The sequence below is a fragment of the Colobus angolensis genome, unplaced genomic scaffold, assembly GCF_000951035.1.
Source record: "Colobus angolensis palliatus isolate OR3802 unplaced genomic scaffold, Cang.pa_1.0 Scaffold9, whole genome shotgun sequence".
NCBI lineage: Eukaryota > Metazoa > Chordata > Mammalia > Primates > Cercopithecidae > Colobus > Colobus angolensis.
Window position 1 is genome coordinate 10,010,913 of NW_012122931.1, and position 20,235 is coordinate 10,031,147.

At 41.3% G+C, this 20,235-nt stretch overlaps 1 protein-coding gene across 2 annotated transcripts in view; it reads right to left on the reverse strand.

Moving 5' to 3' along the window:
* GAPVD1 (GTPase activating protein and VPS9 domains 1) overlaps positions 1-20,235 on the reverse strand; it is a 110,615-nt gene that overhangs the window by 25,910 nt on the left and 64,470 nt on the right. For both annotated transcript variants that reach the window (XM_011931381.1, XM_011931380.1), the window contains exons 10-17: positions 18,073-18,202; positions 15,407-15,532; positions 12,731-12,904; positions 9,779-9,919; positions 7,931-8,065; positions 7,367-7,486; positions 2,614-2,691; positions 2,112-2,482 (exon numbers count right to left, since the gene is read on the reverse strand). In XM_011931381.1, coding sequence (XP_011786771.1) covers positions 2,112-2,482; positions 2,614-2,691; positions 7,367-7,486; positions 7,931-8,065; positions 9,779-9,919; positions 12,731-12,904; positions 15,407-15,532; positions 18,073-18,202 — 1,275 coding nt within the window. The remainder of the gene's footprint in view (positions 1-2,111; positions 2,483-2,613; positions 2,692-7,366; positions 7,487-7,930; positions 8,066-9,778; positions 9,920-12,730; positions 12,905-15,406; positions 15,533-18,072; positions 18,203-20,235) is intronic.

Here is a 20,235-nt window from a genome sequence, read left to right on the forward strand (position 1 = left end):
GTTGTGTTTGGACTAAAACTGCATGTGTCAGTGTAAGTTCATGATCTTATTTATGGAGAAAGGTAGATAATTGAAATACACAGGTAAACATGTGTAACACACACTCCCTAGCTCTATTCACTGAGTAGTCCTGGGAGCAGCAACACCCCTACAGCAAATGAACACTGTATCCAGATCTCAATTTCCAAAAAAGCATTTTTCATTAAAAGAAACAAGGGTACTTAAAGAAAGAGCTGACTAGGACAAAGTACAGTATCCGCTTGTAACATCTTTTGCCAGAAAGTAAAGATATGCTCAAAGAATAATAGTACTGCATTGAAAGAACTCAGGAGCCAGCCTGAAGGGGCTCCCACTGGCCCAATTAGGGACAACTGGGCTTCAAAATAAGTAATAGTGACAAACCCTAACCAAGACAGAAAACTGGGCCAGGCACTGTGGGTGGCTCATGCCTGTAATCCCAACACTTGGGAGGCTGGGGTGGGAGGACTGCTTGAGCCCAAGAGTTCAAGACAAGCACCTGGGCAACACAGTCCCCATCTCTACAAAAACAAACAAACAAACAAAAATTTAGCCAGGCATGTGGTGCATGCCCATACTCCCAGCTGCTTGGGAGACCAAAGTGGGAGGATTGCCTGAGCCTGGGAGGTTAAGGCTGCAATGAGCAGTGCTGGCACCACTGCACTCCAGCATGGGTGATAGAACAAGACCCTATCTAAAACAAACAAACAAACAAACAACAAAACACACACACACACACACACACACAAATTTTTTTTAAAAGACAGAAAACCATAAGACCATAGATATAATAAGTAGGTAAGTTAAAAATGTGATGGAGAACAGGATAGTTATATGTTTTTTACGTACCCTCTCCCCCAAAACACTTATTAATTATAAAGGGAAAAGAGTAACTTTACAGCGGCAAAGCCTGGTAGACAACATTTCCTCAAATTCTCCAAATGAACACTGTAGAAATGGGACAAATTAAAACTGTGCTACCTGACAAAGTGCAAGGAAAAAAACTGTCATTTCAGTGATATTCCTGCCACAGATTAATAACCTCAGTCTAATCACAAGAAAACATCAAACAAACCTAACCTGAGGAACATTATAGAAAACAAATGGCCTGTAAATTTCAAGAGTGTACAGGTCATATGAGTCAGGAAAAAAATGAGGAACTGTTCTACACTGAAGGACACTAAAAAGGCATGACAACAAAAAGCAGTCTGTGATTCTGAATAGAATCTTCTTACTATAAAAAATGTTACTGGGACAACTGGGGACACGTGAATGGAGTGTCATAAGTAGCTGGTAGTAATGTATCAATGTTCATCTGCTGTAGTTGATGGTTGTACCATGAGGTTTAGGAGAATCTGCTTGTTTGCAGGAAACTTACACTGAAGTGTTTAGGGGTACTGGAGCATCATGCTGGCAACTTGCTCTCAAATGGGAAAGAAGTGTTCTTTTATTGTACTTCCAACTTGTTTGTAACTTTATAGTTGTTTAAAATAAAAAATAGTCATGGGGCCGGGCACGGTGGCTCTTGCCTGTAATCCCAGCATTTTGGGAGGCCGAGGTGGGCAGATCACGAGGTCAGGACATCGAGACCATCCTGGCCAACATGGTAAAATTCCGTCTCTACTAAAATACAAAAATTTAGCCAGGCGTGGTGGCGCATGCCTGTAGTCCCACCTACTCAGGAGGCTGAGGCAGAGGAATTGTTTGAACCCGGGAGGTGGAGGTGGCAGTGAGCCAAGATCGCGCCACTGTACTCCAGCCTAGGTGACAGAGTATGACTCCATTTCACACACACACACACACAAAACTCATCTAACATCTCAGAGGGATACTGTAAGGCTTAAATAAAATCAGATACAAAATTGCTTGGAGAGAAGCTAAAAGTGTCATAAAAATGCAAGATAGTATCACTATAAAACCAAAGTTATATAGGTTTCCAATGGTTACGGTTGTGGGCACACTAGATTGACAAATCGTCTTTAATCGCCACTACTCTCTATCTGTAATCCTACATTTACATATCCCGTGTTAATTTCAGACATCAAGAGAACTAGGCAGGCAGAACACAATTCTTCACAGCCTACGTCCCATACCTCTCCTCTTGAGGAGTCCTTACTCGGGGATGAAGATGATGAATGAGGTGCAGCCACCAAAGAAGTAGCACCAATGACTGCAGCTGGAGGGAGTTCTCGCTCTTCATTTCCTGGACGCCGGTTCCAGCTGGGGTCACTCATGGGTCTCCGGACAGAAGATACTATATCAGAGCTCCTGCTTCGAACTAGTCTCTCAGGGTAAGAATGTCTTTGCTTGAATGCCTCCAATTCAGCTGGAGTTAAAACATGGGAACTAAAGTTTGGCAACCTGGCCTCATTTCCTCCCACAGCTCCTTCCAGGATTGGGGGATCTGGTGGTGGATGCGATGGCCTAGCATAGTGAACCTTTGGCCTTACCACAGCAGAAGCCCCTGCAATACAGGAAAAAAAAAAAAAGTTCTGTAACTGAGACACAACTTCTCTAACAAAGGCATTAACAAGGTGGTTTGGTTTCCTCCTCCTGTCTATGACATGAGTGAAAAAGTTCATTTCACTGGTTTACCTTCATGTGAAGACAGTGGATCAAACATGGCCAGCAGAGACTCTGACTGAGAAGGAGGAGAGGTCAGCTGGTGGGCACCTAAAACAGGAGGGAAACAGTGAGACCAAGGCACAACTCAGGATAAACGGTCTCAATACAGTTTAAAGGGTTCTAAGTATTCTTTGACGGTTTCTTTTTCGATCCATTAGAACTCGAGAGGCATACGAGGGAAAAAAAAATCAAATAATGATTACTTTCAATTTATTTTCTGTTTTTATTAGTATCTTCATACACAGATTTTCTTTACATTTAAGTGGTCTGGCATCTTTACTTCTAATGGTCAAATGCTAGTATGGTTCATGCAAAGAGAACAAAGCCAGAAGACCTAAACTATCAATGTTTTCAGAATGTCACAGCTTCCCTGAGCCTCGCCTTCCCCTCACCTGAAAACACAGGGGGAAGGCCAGGTATAGGGGCTCATGCCTATAATCCCAGTGCTTTGAGAGGCCAAGGAGGGAGGACTGCTTGAGCCCAGGAGTTCAAGACCAGTCTGGGCAAGATGGTGAGACCTTGTCTCTACAAAAATTTACAAGAACTAAAACTTAAAAAATAAATAAATAAAATATAAACATAGGGGCAATACTATGTACAGACAGGGTATAAACAAAAGGTTGTAAATCTTGAAGTTCTAACACTGCTCTCAGCAAATAACTTTAAAACAGAGAAGTATGTGGAGGATGGAAATTTCAAATATAAAAAAGAAACTATTAATCTAAATGTTTTTAGTCTGAAGCTATTTTTTTTTGTCTGAAGCTATCTTTCCATGATGAATGAGAGTACTATTATGCCTTTTGATTTTTACTTTTGTTCTATAGGTAGATCATTATAAAAAATAGCCTAAAACAGCAGTTCTCAAATTTTGGTCTCAGGACTTTTTTTTTTTGGAGACAGGGTCTTGCTCTGTCACCCTGGTTGGAGTGCAGTAGTGCAAACACCTCACTGCAGCCTCAACCTCTTGGGCTTCAGTGATCCTCTTGCCTTAGCCTCCCAAATAGCTGTGAGCACAGGCGTACACCACCATACCCAGGTAATTTTTAGGTTATTTTTTGTAGAGACAGGGTCTCACCATGTTGCCCAGGCTGGTCTTGAACTTGTAGGCTCAAGCACTTCTCCCGCCTCCGCCTCTGAAAGTGCTGGGATTACAGGCACAAGCTACCATGCCTGGCCAAGACATCTTTACAACTTAAAAAATTACTGACCCTAAGAGCTTTTGTTTATAGTGGTTATATCTATTGATATTCTATATTAGAAATTAAAACTGAGGTTTAAATATTTATTAATTCATTTAAACATACCCATTAAATGGTAATACATGGGAGTCTCTCTGAACTGACTCTGGTTTGGGAGGCTGTCCATTTTTTTTTGTTTTTTTGAGACAAAGTCTCGCTCTGTCACCAGGCTGGAGTGCAGTGGTGTGATCTCGGTTCACTGCAACCTCCACCTCCTGGGTTCAAGCGATTCTCCTGCCTCAGCCTGCCGAGTAGCTGGCATTACAGGCACACGCCATGACACCCAGCTAATTTTCTGTATTTGTAGCAGAGACGGGGTTTCACCATATTGGCCAGGATGGTCTTGATCTCCTGACCTCGTGATCCACCTGCCTCGGCCTCCCAAAGTGCTGAGATTACAGGCGTGAGCCACTGTGCCCAGCCCCATTTTTTAAAAAAAGAAAAAAACTTAATGGTAACACAAAAAAGCCTTTTTTTAAAAAAATTAAAAATAACTATTATTTTCCAAAATAAAAAATGAAAAGAATGACACTTCAACATTTTTTGCAAGTATCTTTAATGTACAGCTTTGAACACAGCTGGATTCTCATGTCTGCTTCTGCTTCAATGTGCTGAAAATGTTGTTTTGGCTGAAGTATATAAAGAAAATCTGGCCTCACACAGACATGTAGTTGGAAAAGGAACAATACGTTAGTAGCCTTTTCAGAAAATTGTGGATATTATTCTTTGCTACTCTACCACATCTTGAGAAGTAAAGTTCTTTAAAGGACAGCTACAAGATAGAATTTGAAACCACATCAATGAACTTTTTGTCCTCTGTTAAATTCACATTTTTCATATCACCACGAATCTCACCAGAAAAGTCTTTAAAAACAACAGGAAGTTGTCAAACTCATGCAGGTAGACACACGTTTCCAAAATTCTAATTTTTGTCTGAAAGTTTGAATTTCATCACTGGCAACAAACTCTATTAGTTGCTTGTCTTTAAGTAACAGGATCATTTTGTTAATTTTTTTTTTTTTTTTTTGAGGCAGAGTCTCGCTCTGTCGCCCGGACTGGAGTGCAGTGGCCGGATCTCAGCTCACTGCAAGCTCCGCCTCCCGGGTTTACACCATTCTCCTGCCTCAGCCTCCCGAGTAGCTGGGACTACAGGCGCCCGCCACCTCGCCCGGCTAGTTTTTGTATTTTTAGTAGAGACAGGGTTTCACCATGTTAGCCAGGATGGTCTCGATCTCCTGACCTCGTGATCCGCCCGTCTCGGCCTCCCAAAGTACTGGGATTACAGGCTTGAGCCACCGCGCCCGGCCTAATTTATTTTTTATTTTTTTAAAGATGGGACCACAGGCATGCGCCACCACATCTGGCTAATTTTTTATTTTTTTATTTTTGTACAGACAGGGTCTCACTATGTTGCCCAGGATGGTGATGAACTTCTGGGATCAAGGAATCCCCTCCAGCCTCAGCCTCCAAAAGTGCTGTGATTACAGGTGCGAGCCAACGTGCCTGGTCATCTTTGTTAACTTTTGAGATATCTGCCAAATACCCAACTACGTATTCATAAGAAATACAGTTTGTCTGTCATTCTTTCAAGTAAAAATGATATTTCATGAAAAACCAAATAAAAATAAGTGGAAACATTGGCTAGTTTAGCTAACAACTCAAATAATCACGTAAGTGCTTCTTGAGACATCTCATCATATCTCAAAATGTGGTAAAAATGCAATATGGGTGTTTCCCATTTCTTCACACAGAATATTAAAAAGGTGTATACTCAAGGATTGAGATGTAATTAAGTAATTTTTATTCCTTCATCAAAGACATTCCTAAGTAAAACTTGTTTTTTTTTTTTTTTAAACTGTGAGTGAAGAATACAATGTGGTGCCCTTGCATCCTGCTAGGGCCCCAGCAAATTTTATCCACTTTGTTTATGCACCATAAATACAAATATCGACACAATGAAAATGGACAATAACTTTGACTTTTCTGAAAACAGTTATGACTTCATCTACCCTCCTCCCTCAAAGGGTCTTAGGACCTCAGTGGTCCATGAAGACCATGCTTTAGACTGCTGGTTTAGAACAGTGGTTCTTGATTTGTGGCTATCTTGCCCCCCAAGAGATCATTTGACAAAGTCTGGAGACATTTTTGGTTGTTGCAACCCCAGGGGGTATAGTGTATATGCTACGGGTAGGGGCCAGAGATGCTTAAACATCCTAAAATGCACAGGACAGGCCCCCACAACAAAGAATTTCCCAGCCCAAAATGTCAATAGTGTTAAGGTTAAAAAACCCTGGTTTAGAACAAAAAAACTGTAAAAATAGAAAAAGTACCTCGCTGGGCCCAGTGGCTCACGCCTGTAATCCCAGCACTTTGCGAGGCTAAGGCGGGCAGATCACTTGAGGCTGGGAGTTCAAGACCAGCCTGACCAACATGGCAAAACCCCGTCTCTACTAAAAATACAAAATTAGCCAGGCGTGGTGGCACATGCCTGTAATCCCAGCTACTCAGGAGGCTGATGCAGGAGAATCATTTGAACCGGGGAGACAGAAGTTGCAGTAAGCTGAGATTGCACCACTGTACTCCAGCCTGGGCAACAAGAGCAAAACTCTGTTTCAAAAAAAAAAAAAGAAAAGAAAAGATACCTCAAAACCTACCACCCAATATATAAAACAACTGCTAGCATTTTGGTATTTCCAGTACTTACTTCATGCATAGGTTTTTTAAAAATGTTTTACTGGCCGGGTGCGGTGGCTCACACCTGTAATCCCAGCAGTTTGGGAGGCTGAGGCAGGTGGATCACGAGGTCAGGAGTTCAAGACCAACCTGGCCAATGTGGTGAAACCCGTCTCTACTAAAAATACAAAAATTAGCTGGGCGTAGTGGTGGGTGCCTGTAATCCAAGTTACTGGGGAGGCTGAGGCAGGAGGATAGCTTGAACCCAGGAGACCCAGAAGGCGGAGGTGCAGTGAGCCGAGATCACGCCACTGCGCTTCAGCCTGGGTGACAGCAAAAGACTCCGTCTCAAAAAAAAAAAAAAAGTTTTATTATTTTGTATGTAAAATTCTACAAAATAAATTCCATGTAGTATGTTCTAGGTTTTTCTCTAAGTCATTTCATATTCCTTAATGCATTTTAAAATAGCTACATAAATTCTAATAAGTGCTTACATCAAAATTATTTAGCCATTCCATTTTCTTCAATTTTTAAGTTATTTCTAATTTTCTGCCAATACAAAACGTTATAAAGAACATCTTTGTGCCAAGGACTTTCTCTATACACGGAATTTTTTCATTATGACTGATACCTGGAAGTGGAACTAACCTGACTAAATTTAGAATGTGAACATTTAAGGCCTTAAATAGATATTGACAAAGTATGTCCCAAAGTGCTATACCAATAGATGCTATCACCAGCAATGTGTCACAATGCCAGTTTCAACCACGAATGTAGTCATTTTTCAAGTCATTCTTATTTCCCCCTCTTACCATGAGTTATTTCATCCATGTCTGGACTAGTGACAGAATCTTTACCCCCAAAATCAGAGCTGCACTCAGATCTCAAGTCTTCAATCTTATTGGGAATATCCTCAGAGGTTGCACTTATGCCTTTAAAAAACAATAGTAAAAAATAAACAGGAAGAAGAACAAAATAACCACACAAAGAGTATATGAAATTTGGAGAAACTGAAACATTCTCGAATTTTGTGTCACAGTTCTATACATGTGAGTTTAGTAGTATACCCTTTGTGGTACTACTGCTTAAATATACTTACCTTGCTTTACACAACATAATCAGAATCATACAATTCTAAAGTAGGACAGGCTACTAAGAACAGAAACAGTCGTAAAGAGACTGTCTGCCAATTACTTCAACAGGCTCCATAAAGCCACACATTAAGTTCTCAAAGATTTCAGGTGCAATGGAAATAAGTTTGTTTCCTGGAAATTATTCAGCTCTTAAATAAAATATATCTCTTTGTATCCAACTTTGGGAGGGGGTAGCCGGTGAACACCTTCAAATCCCTACTCCTTAAAACAAGACAGACATACCGGACACAACACTGAGGCCTGGTGTGCTGGGGCGGGAACTGACCTCCCTGACATCCGTATCATCAGATGTGCTACCCAGTCCAGAACAGCTCTCCAGTTCTTGTAGACGCTCCTCCTGCTTTAGGTCTGGGGCCTCTAAATAGAAGATAAGAGGTGTGTTACATTTGTGATTCTGTTAGCACACCACAATTTGAGCTTTTGTGATCCAGATAAACAAAGCTATCAGGGCATGAATGAAATCAGTGCAAATATATGTCTAAGTCTGGGATAGTTAACAATGCTAGTTAGATTAAGTGTTAAAGAAGTCAAAGTTGTGATTTTCATCCCAATATAAGCCAGTTCATTGTGCACAGATGAAAACGTGGTTTCTAGATCACTAATGTCACAGAGTATGCTACTGGTTAACACGTGAACTGGACAAGAGAGTATGCAATAGCTTGGTATTAAATCAACCACTTCCTAAAAAGTAACTCCTATGAATATTCAACAGCTGGTGAGCTAATCCTATTGTCCCCAGTTGGTCTTCAAACAAGGCTAGCATATCTGAATGCTTAAACATTATAAAACAGGCTAGCCATGGTGGCTCACACCTATAATCTCAGCACTTTGGGAGGTCGAGGAAGGCAGATCACCTGAGGTCAGGAGTTCGAGACCACCATGGCCAACATGGTGAAATCCTATCTCTACCAAAAATACAAAAACCAGCTGGGAGTGGTGGCAGGTGCCTATAATCCCAGCTACTTGGGAGGCTGGCAAGAGAATTACTTGAACCCAGGAGGCGGAGGTTGCAGTGAGCTATGATTGCACCATTGCACTCCAGCCTGGGCGAGAGAGTGAGACTCTGTCGCAAAAAAAAAAAGAAAAAGACATTATAAAACACTTATCAGGATCACTTAATAATTATTGAACCAAGTAAATCAACAGAATACAATGCAGATACATAGTTACTTATATTTACATTCTGGTAGTTGACATTTAGTTGAAGGCAAAGATGTGTCCTTGTAAGTAGAAAACAATGCAATGCATATGAAAAGACAAAGTACAAAACACTTTATATACATTTGTAATAGCCTGCACAAAAAAATCCTCAGGATTACAGAGTCTCAATTTCAATGTATTTCAAAAACACGTTAAACATGTTTTAGAGAGTCAAGTTCTCCCTTGTGATAAATCTAAACGTGTTTACCAGGCAAGCACTCAGTTTGAACTGTGTTGCTACTCTTACTCTGTCGTGAGTTTGTGGGAGATACTAAATTCAATGACTCACATGGAACTCTGATAAGGTACAGAAAATTGCTTTCAAAATAACTGAACACAGAGTCAGAAAGCACCTGCCATCAGTCTATGCTATCCAACAGAGCATTTTCCCTTAAAGGACAGAAAATGCCCTAAACTAATTTTCCATTTGACATTCTTAGCAATGTGATCACCTCACCTTTGTCAAATGTATCATTGGCCGGGCGCGATGGCTCATGCCTGTAATGCCAGCACTTCGGGAGGCCGAGGTGGGCAGATCACCTGAGGTCAGGAGTTCGAGACCAGCCTGGCCAACATGGTGAAACCCCGTCTCTCTAAAAATACAAAAATACATGCATGGTGGGGCATGTCTGTAATCCCAGCTACTCAGGAGGCTGAGGCAAGAAGATCACTTGAACCCAAAAGGCAGAGGTTGCAGTAAGTTGGGATCACGCCACTGCACTCCAGCCTGGGTGACAGACCAAGACTCCGTCTCCATTAAAAAAAAAAATGTATATTTGACAAAATATATGTAATACAGAAGTTGGGATACCTTATATTTAATTAAAACTTCTGTGTAAATGAAAAAGCAAACAATGACAGCATACTAACCTGAGTCACTTGGCAATACCTCTACACTCCAAGCTTCACTTGTGGTCTCTGATATGGTAGAACCAGTGCAGGGGTCAAGAAGCACTGACCCTGAACCTGGGAGGCACAGTAAACTGCCTAACATGTTCTCTGCTGCAGCACCTGTATAACCAGTGGGAAGCAAAGGGTTAACAAAGATCCTGTTGGAAAGTGCAGTGACAGTGGAGAAAAGCCAAACATAAGCTAACAAAATCTCTTGGCTGGGCGCGGTGGCTCACATCTGTAATCCCAGCACTTTGAGAGGCTGAGGCAGGCAGATCACTTGAGGCCAGGAGTTCAAGACCAGCCTGGCCAACATGGCGAAACCCCATCTCTACCAAAAATACAAAAATTAGCCGGGTGTGGTGGCGTGCACCTGTAGTCTCAGCTACTAGGGAAGTTGAGGCACAAGAACCCAGGAGGCAGAGGTTGCAGGGGGTGCAAAGATTGCAGTGAGCCGAGATCATGCCATTGCCCTCCAACCTGGGCAATGGGAGTGAGAACCTGTCTCAAAAATAAAAATGGCCGTGTCATTTTGGGACTCTGTCTCAAAGAAAAAAAAAGAAAACCAGGCCGGGCGCGGTGGCTCAAGCCTGTAATCCCAGCACTTTGGGAGGCCGAGACGGGCGGATCACGAGGTCAGGAGATCGAGACCATCCTGGCTAACACGGTGAAACCCCGTCTCTACTAAAAAACACAAAAAACTAGCCGGGCGAGGTGGCGGGCGCCTGTAGTCCCAGCTACTCGGGAGGCTGAGGCAGGAGAATGGCTTAAACCCGGGAGGCGGAGCTTGCAGTGAGCAGAGATCCGGCCACTGCACTCCAGCCTGGGCGACAGAGCAAAACTCCATCTCAAAAAAAAAAAGAAAACCAAACTCCTCTCTACCTACAAGAAAGAAGTCAAGGTAAGAATAACTTCAATCAAGCACACCACTAAAAATACAAAGTTCCTACTTTGGTCACAATGGCACAAGACCCTTTTCACCAGTTTCCTCCAGTCACCTTTGACTCTCCACAGAGAAAACACACATCATTCAGTCAAGTAATTTCAACAGCTTTAGCTTTGATTTTTCAGCAAATTTTACAGGGGTCCTTAATACCGTTCTAAAATTTATAGCCCTACAGGGATTAAAAACATTGAGAGTTTAACCACAGAATGTTAGGCTGGCCAAATATTTTTTCTTCCAGCATATTAGTCACTATTCAGGGCAATAAAATATATTCACAGGAAAATACACATCTTCAAAGCACTCACTTAACTGCAAATACAGCTTATTGCGCAAACACAGCTAACTGCCAAGAACAATACTACTTTGGCATCTGGAACAAAGTAATGCAAAACCAACTAAGAAATCTATTTACACTACTTAAAAATACAAATCTAAAGTATTAAACATTATTATACATCTATGTTAAAAATACTCAAGTTCAAAAGGCTTCACTACTTTTGATTAAACCTAATAAAAGAATAATTCTACTTCAGGGCATGAAAAAAATTGGAAAAAAGTTACTAATAAAAGTTACCTTTTAAAGATATATCATAAAATAATTACAAATAAAATAATGTCTGGAACTTGCCTAAGCATAATGAGGGGAGAGAAGAGGGTAGTGGGTAGGAGAACAGATGAAACAAAGCTGGCCATGTGCGTCTAACCCCTGAAGCCGAGTGATGGGTACACTGGGTTCATGATACCACCGTCTCTTGTATTTGTTTAAAATGTTCCACGATTTAGGTCGGGAGCAGTGGCTCATGACCGTAATCCCAGCACTTTGGGAGGCCAAGGCAGGTGGATCACTTGAGGTCAGGAGTTCGAGACCAGCCTGGCCAATATGGTAAAACCCCGTCTCTACTAAAAATACAAAAATTAGCTGGGTATAGTGGTGGGCACTTGTAGTCCCAGCTACTCGGGAGGCTGAGGCAGGAGAATCACTTGCACCAGGGAGGCAGAGGTTGAAGTGAGCTGAGATCGCACCACTGCACTCCAGCCTGGGTGACACAGTGAGACTCCATCTCAAATTAAAAAAAAAAAAAAACAAAAAACTTATTGGTTACTATGCTCACTATCTGGGTGGCAAAATCATTTGTGCACCAAACCCCAGCAACATACAATTTGCTGTAACAATTTCCCATGTAACAAATCTGCACATGTACCCCCGAACCTAAAATAAAAGTTAAAGAAAAATAAATATATAAATAAATTTTCCATGATTTAAAAACAAAATGAAGATGAGGGTTACAAGACTATATATCTTTCAGAACTCATAAAACAGTATCCAAAAAAGAGTGAATTTTAGTGTATGTACATAGCACCGGAATAAATTTCACATTTAAAAAAAAAAGGGCAGGAGGATCGCTTGAGCTCACTAGTTCGAGACCAGCCTGGGTAACAAAGCGAAATCCTGTCTCTATTAAAAATAAATAAAAATTTAAAAAGAAAAATAAAAACCTGGTTACCCTTTGGAACTGAATTAACCCTTCCAGAAGCGAATTCATTTTTTTAGAGAACAGCAGTATCACATTATTATGAAGGACTTTATGGCTATAATCTATAAGAATTTTCATCTTAAGGTTAGGTGTTTGGTTTCAAATGGATAATATACTAATCAGAGACAAATTAAGAACGTATATTAAGCCCTGGAAACAACACTTGACCAGAAGCTAATTCAAAACACTGGTTTTTCTTGTTTTTTTTGGGGGGGGCAGCGGGGAGGAGGATGGGTAAGGGGTGGGATTAAATGTAGAAAGGAAAAACACTACTTACGTTTAAGTAAAGAAAAAAGTACCCAAATATCTTGTTCCATACAGTTATAACAATTTCCCAGGTGGTGCTAACACACACAAGGTTTGTCAGGGCACTGGTGCTCCCTCTCATGAAAGGTCAGTGGATCTGAATAACTAAATCATGATATTTCAGAGACATTAAATGGCAGTTACCTGCAATTTCTTGCAAGCGATCTTCATCAATATTAGGGTCAAAGTCACTCCCCAAGACGTCTGTACTCCAGGTCTCACTCACTGTTTCTGATATGTCCCTATCATCTGTTAATCCCATCATGTCACGAATTTCAAACTTCCTTAGCTTATCATCAAGGTTATCCTGTGTTGTAGCTATCAAAAACAAAATTAAGCACTTTAAAAACAGTAGCACAGCTATAACTTTTTAATCAACTTTAAAGAATTTTATCTCCACGTTGATCAGACTGGTCTCGAACTCCCAACCTCAGGTGATCCACCCGCCTCGGCCTCCCAAAGTGCTGGGATTACAGGCGTGAGCCACCGTATCTGGCCTATCAATTCACTTCTTAATCTAGCATTTCGCATATGCCAACCACCTATCTCAGAATCTCCCAGGAAGCTTGCTGAAGAGGTGATATTTGTTCAACTTCTTTCATAAGCTCATATGAAAGTTCCTCCTCCACTTACGCAATGGCCTCCAGTCGATGCCTGAAGCTGAGGATCGTACCAAATCCTATATATTCCATGCTTTTTTGATCTGATAAGCAGTGTATATATGGATAGGTAGTGTATATATGGATACACGGAACTAAGAAATGATTCATATCCTGGATGCGATAAGTGAAACTGTGTGAGATTTCATCACATTACTCAGAATAGCACACAATTTAAAACTTATGAATTATTTCTGGAATTTTCCATTTAATATTTTTGTACCAAGTTTGCCCGTGGGTAACTGAAGCCATGGAAGGTGAAACCATGGATAAGGAGGTACTACTTTATTATTTGAGTTTTCTCTGCTGTGTGTAACAAACTTAATCCTAACTGATACACTGATAAACCAATCCAGTAAAATACAGCATTACTTTTTTCAAGCCACACACACTCCAATGACAATACTCTTCTTCTTTCTAAAACTTGACTTCTTCTCTAGAAGTAAGACTTGGGAAATGGAATTTTTAAAAAGCTAACCAGGTAATTCTCATGCATACTAAAGCGTAAGAATCACTGTCTGAAACCTAGTTGAGTTTTTTTTTTTTTTTTTTTTTTTTTTTTGAGATGGAGTCTCACTCTGTCACCCAGGCTGGAGTGTTGTGGCGTGATCTCGGCTCACTGCAAGGTCTGCCTCTCAGGTTCACGCCATTCTCCTGCCTCAGCCTCCCAAGTAGCTGGGACTACGGGCGCCCATCAACACGCCCAGCTAATTTTTTGTATTTGTAGTAGAGACGGGGTTTCACTGTATTAGCCAGGATGGTCTCGATCTCCTGACTTGATGATCCGCCCGTCTTGGCCTCCTAAAGGGATCACAGGTGTGAGCCACCGTGCCCAGCCCATCTTTTTTTTTTTCAGTCAGAGTCTCGCTCTGTCGCCCAGGCTGGAGTGCAGTGGCGCAAACTCAGCTCACTGCAACTCCCAGGTTCAAGTGATTATCGTGCCTCAGCCTTCTGAGTAGCTGGGATTACAGGTGCTCGCCACCTTGCCCGGCTAATTTTTGTATTTTTAGTAGAGATGGGGTTTCACTATGTTGGTCAGGCTGGTCTCAAATTCCTGACCGCAAGTGATCTGCCTGCCCAGCCTCCCAAAGTGCTGGGATTACAGGCATGAGCCACTGTACCTGGCCACGGGCATCATCTTAAATGAACAAATTCAAAAAACTCTTTCAACTTCATCTTCCTAAGGCACCTCACTTCCTCATCCTCACTGGACCAACAGCCTTCAGTGGCTTCCAGCTTACTACTAAAATACTGACATCCTTCTTTCAACAACAGGGATCCACCTACTCTTTAATCCTTACCTCACTCTATTTTCCTAACTGATACCTGAATAAGTACTATGGCTTCCCACCTCTTTGACTTGCTTATACTTGTTCTTCACCTAGAATGACTTATCTCCAACTTCTGCCAAGGCAATGCCAGCCAGCCCTTAAGGCTAATATGTTTCTTCCAATAAACTTTCCCTATACTTTCTTTCTTTTTTTTTTTTTTTTTTTGCGACAGTTTCGTTCTTTTTGCCCAGGTTGGAGTGCAATGGCATCATCTTGGCTCACCACAACCTCTGCCTCCCGGGTTCAAGTGATTCTCCTGCCTCAGTCTCCTGAGTAGCTGGGATTACAGGCATGCGCCACCACCCTGGCTAATTTTGTATTTTTAGTAGAGATGGGGTTTCTCCATGTTGGTCAGGCTGGTCTGGAACTCCCAATCTCAGGTGATCCACCCACCTTGGCCTTCCAAAGTGCTGGGATTACAGGCATGAACCACCGCGCCTGGCAGCTTTCCCTATACTTTCAACCATATGTATCTCTCACTCAGAACTGCCAAAATACATTTATGATACTTTAAATCAATTGTGTACTACTCTTCCCTATTCTAAGTTCCTTGAGCCTTGAGTCTTTGCATTGTATTCCTAAAATATTACAGAATTAAAAATCAAATATTACTGAATTTCAAGTAATTTATATTAATTTATTAAGCCTAAACAATCCACTTACCAACTAAATACATTTTGAAGAACTGAAGGAATGATGAAGAAATGTAAGTTTAATGGTGATTATATAATCTCTTACTGAACCAAGCCAACTTAATGAAAACACACTGCTCATCTTACAATCAGGTAAATTCTTTGCCACTTAGGCAACTGTGTTCCAGTTCACTTTACCTTGCTCATGTTCTAACAGTTGTAGAGCTTCAACTCCATTACTGCCAGAAGGTCCTGCTCCAAGTTCTGACACAGACTCTCCTTCCAGGTCTAGGGAGGACACTGAATTGGAGCGATTTGAAGGACCTAGAAAAATGTTTATAGCATGAGCAATCTTTTTAAAAACAGTCATGAGCCACCACACCATTTTTCATGCCTTGATAAAAGACGAACAACTGATTAAAGCGTTTTTAATACTGCCTTTATACCTTAAAAAAACACATGCCCTTTGAGATAGATATTCTGCTTCTAGGAATTTATCCTAAGGTGCTAATAACCAATTAATCTGCTGGGCGCCATGGCTCATGCCTGTAATCCCAGCACTTTGGGAGGCGGAGGCAGGCAGATCACGAGGTCAGGAGATTGAGATCATCCTGACTAACATGGTGAAACCCAGTTTCTACTAAAAATATAAAATATTAGCTGAGCGTGGTGGCAGGCGCCTATAGTCCCAGCTACTCGGGAGGCTGAGGCAGGAGAATGGCATGAACCCAGGAGGCGGAGCTTGCCGTGGGCCGAAATCGTGCCACAACACTCCAGCCTGGGTGACAGCGCAAGACTGTGTCTCAAAAAACAAAACAAAACAAAAAATATACAAATTAGCCAGCCTGGCAGCACATGCCTGTAATCTCAGCTACTCAGGAGGCTGAGGCACGGGAATTGCTTGAACCCAGGAGGCAAAGGTTGCAGTGAGCTGAGATCGCACCATTGCACTCCAGCCTGGGCAACAAAAGTGAGACTCCATCTCAAAAAATAATAATAACAGTTAATCTAAAGTTGCTTATTACAGAGCTTTCTTGGTGTTTTTTTTTTTGAGACGGAGTCTCGCTCTGTCGCCCAGGCTGCAGTGCAGTGGCCAGATCTCAGCTCACTGCAAGCTCTGCCTCCCAGGTTCACGCCATTCTCCTGGCTCAGCCTCCCAAGTAGCTAGGACTACAGGCGCCCGCCATCACGCCTGGCTGATTTTTTGTATTTTTAGTAGAGACAGGGTTTCACCGTGTTAGCCAGGATGGTCTCGATCTCCTGACCCCGTGATCTGCCCGCCTTGGCCTCCCAAAGTGCTGAGATTACAGGCGTGAGCCACCAAGCCCGGCCTTGTTACAGAGTTTTTTTTTCTTTTTTCTTTTTTAGATAGAGTCTCGCTCTATTGTCCAAGCTGGAATGCCGTGGCACCATCTTGGCTCACTGCAACCTCCGCCTCCCAGGTTCAAGCAGTTCTCCTGCCTCAGCCTCCTGACTAGCTGGGACTACAGGTACACACCGCCACGCCCGGCTAATTCTTTGTATTTTAGTACAGACGGGGTTTCACCGTGTTGCCCAGGCTGGTCTCGAACTTGTGAGCTCAGTGAATCCGCCCGCCTCGGCCTCCCAAAGTGCTGGGATTATAGGCATGAGCCAACTCGCCCAGCCCAGAAGTTATTATGTCCGAAAAGTGGAAGCAATCTATAGATTTAATCACAGAAGAAAGTTGAAAAAATTATGATATGCCCATGTGAGTTAAGGAAAACAGCCATAAAAACCATGTAATTTAAGAATGTTAAATTACTAGAGAAATTGTTAATGCCATATTATTAAATTATAAATGGTTACAAAACAGGATAAACCTAATTTTGCTGTGAATAATCTAAAACATCAACTGCTATTAACAAAATTATAAGATTACAGGTGATTCTATTTCTCTATTTTCTACAATGAACATACATATGTGATTTTTTGGAAAAGTTAGATTAAAACGTGAAGTTATTATATTTTAGGTTTCTTTTTCAATGTCAGTATATTTGAACTATTGTCTTTTAAGAAAAAAATTGGTGCTAGTAGGTGAAATGACATATTCTCTCTTTTTTTTCTTTTTTGAGACGGAGCCATGCTCTTTCATACAGGCTGGAGTGCAATGGCGCAATCTCGGCTCACTGCAAGCTCCACCTCCCGGGTTCACGCCATTCTCCTCCCTCAGCCTCCCGAGTAGCTGGGACTACAGGCGCCCACCACCACGCCCGGCTAATTTTTTGCATTGTTAGTAGAGACGGGGTTTCACCGTGTTGGCCAGGATGGTCTCGAACTCCTGACCTTGTGATCCGCCCGTCTCAGCCTCCCAAAGTGCTGGGATTACAGGTGTGAGCCACCGCGCCTGGCCTGACATATTCTCATTTCACAACCTTGGCTTTGAATTTTCTTTTTAATACCTATTTCCATTGTATCCTGCTTCATAAAGGTATGTGTGAGTGTGAGTAAAGGAATACAGAACATTTAAGAGTATACACAACATCTTGAAATACTGGTAAGTCCATTTTTTCCCATTTAGACATGCATGATATCCTTCTAAAGGAGCTCTATAAGCTTTGGTATATATTAATATTGCAGAAACAAAACTTGCTGTTATTTCTATTTAAGTCTGAATAAAGACTTATATCTTCTCCATTTTATATGACCAAAGGCATCTTGCAATCTTAATTTTATTCAGGAAACAATCTTTACAGCCAACTGTTCAAACTCATTAGAGGAAATCTTCATTAGTCTCCTCAGTGAGAGGCACAGATGGTGTAATTATAATCTATAAGCTCCTTTAAAAAACACAAAACAAACTATTACTTGAATCACACAACTCCTTGAATGAAGTAACCCTTCACCTTCAGATATTCCTTCCAGATTATCACTGCAGAGGGAAAAGCGCAAGGTTTTATCAGGTTTACCATGGAGTTTGTTTTCATCAACGGGGACATCGCCTTGTCCTCCATCCGAAAGATGCATGTTTAGAACCTAAAAAATAAAATGTTAATTTTGGTTTATCAGCGAAAAGATTACTGATAAGGAAACAAACCACAGCAAATGCATATTTAACTCCTTAATCTTAAATTGTCAGTTTTTAACTACAAGCCCATTTAGAAGGTCTGTCAAGCTTTTAAATACCTGTGGCATAAAAGTATATTAATTAAAGCAGCTGAAGCTATGCCTTTCCATTACCCTACGAGTATCACAGATTGAACAGGCAACCAGACTACCAGATGAGTAGTGGTGAGAATTATACAAATCAGAGGTCTTTGGTACTTCTAATTCTGTCGTGTGTCAACTATGTAACCTTGAATAGAAAAGTTATTTAAATTCTCTAAGCTTCAGTTTCTTCATCTATAAAATGGTGATAGTATGTATGCCATGTAATTGCTGAGAATTAAGTAAAAAGATGCACATAAAATAGTTGTCATGTCACATATTAAATGTGCAAAATTTAAATAAAGTAAATAAACAAGGCCGGGCACAGTGGTTCATGCCTATAATCTCAGCACTTTGGGAGGCTGAGGTGGACAGATCACGAGGTCAGGAGATCAAGACCATGCTGGCTAACATGGTGAAACCCCATCTCTACTAAAAAAACAAAAAAAATTATACGGGCGTGGTGGTGAGTGCCTGTAGTCCCAGGTACTCGGGAGGCTGAGGCAGAAGAATGGCATGAACCCGGGAGGTGGGGTTTGCAGTGAGTCGAGATCACACCACTGCCCTCCAGCCTGGGTGATAGAGCAAGACTCCATCTCAAAAAATAAAAATAAATAAATAAATAAACAAAAATTTAAAACATACTAAATCTGCAAAATTTAAATAAAATTTAAAGTAAATAAAAGTAAATAAATTAAACTAGAATAAAACATGTAATCATGTTATTTTGTAGGCATCAAGATTTAATCCATCTAGTTTGAACGTCCACTTGATCACAACATACATACAGGGCCACAAAAGTCCATACCAGAAACTGAAGTATGACTTCACAGACATCTCCAGCTTAGACTGATGGCCTTTTTATAACGCTTTCTATTTGCTAGATGACTTCCAAATAACATAATTACATCTCACTACTCCCTACAAGTCTCACAACTCAGCTTTGTATGTGTATCTCCACCTTAATGAAGAATTGAGTGCTTTGTTGAAAGTCACATAGCATGTTTTAGGCACACCTGTGACTTAAACTCAGAGGTCTTGGCTCCCTTGGCTGTTGCTGAAATATGAAGGAAGAATAGTACCCTCCCTCACAAAGAAAAAAACTTACCACAAAAATGAAAAATATGCTAGGCAATACATGTTATTTAGCTTGATTTATCCATTCCACAATGTATATCAAAACATGTATACCATAAATAGATTCAATTTTTGTCAGCTAAAAGATAAATGATTTTTAAACAGATAAAAAAACCACACTCTTGGTTGCTGTTTTGGCTCTGAGTAAATTAAAAGTTTTGAAATGGTTTTATACATTTACACATGATGTATAAAATATAGGTTGTTTTGGCTGGGAGTGGTGGCAGCTCATGCCTGTAACCCCAGCACTCTGGGAGGTCGAGGCCAGCGGATCACCTGAGGTCAGGAGTTCAAAACCAGCCTGGGCAACATGACGAAATCCCATCTCTACTAAAAATACAAAAATTAGCCAGGCGTGGTAGCGTACACCTATAATCCCAGCTACTCGGGAGGCTGAGGGAGGAGAATCACTTGAACCCAGGAGGTGGAGGTTGCAATGAGCCGAGATTGTGCCACTGCACTCCAGCCTGGGTGATAGAGCAAGACTCCATATAAAAAAATAAATAAATAAATTTTTTTTTCCCCGATTTGCTTGAAATTAAATAGACATAGGCTGGGCGTGGTGGCGCATGCCTGTAATCCCAGCTACTCAGGTGGCTGGAGGAACACTTGAACCTGAGAGGTGGAGGTTGCAGTGAGCCAAGATCATACCACTGCGCTCCAGTGTGGGCGACAGAGGGAGACTCCATCTCAAAAAAAAATTAAATACACATAAAATTTTATTC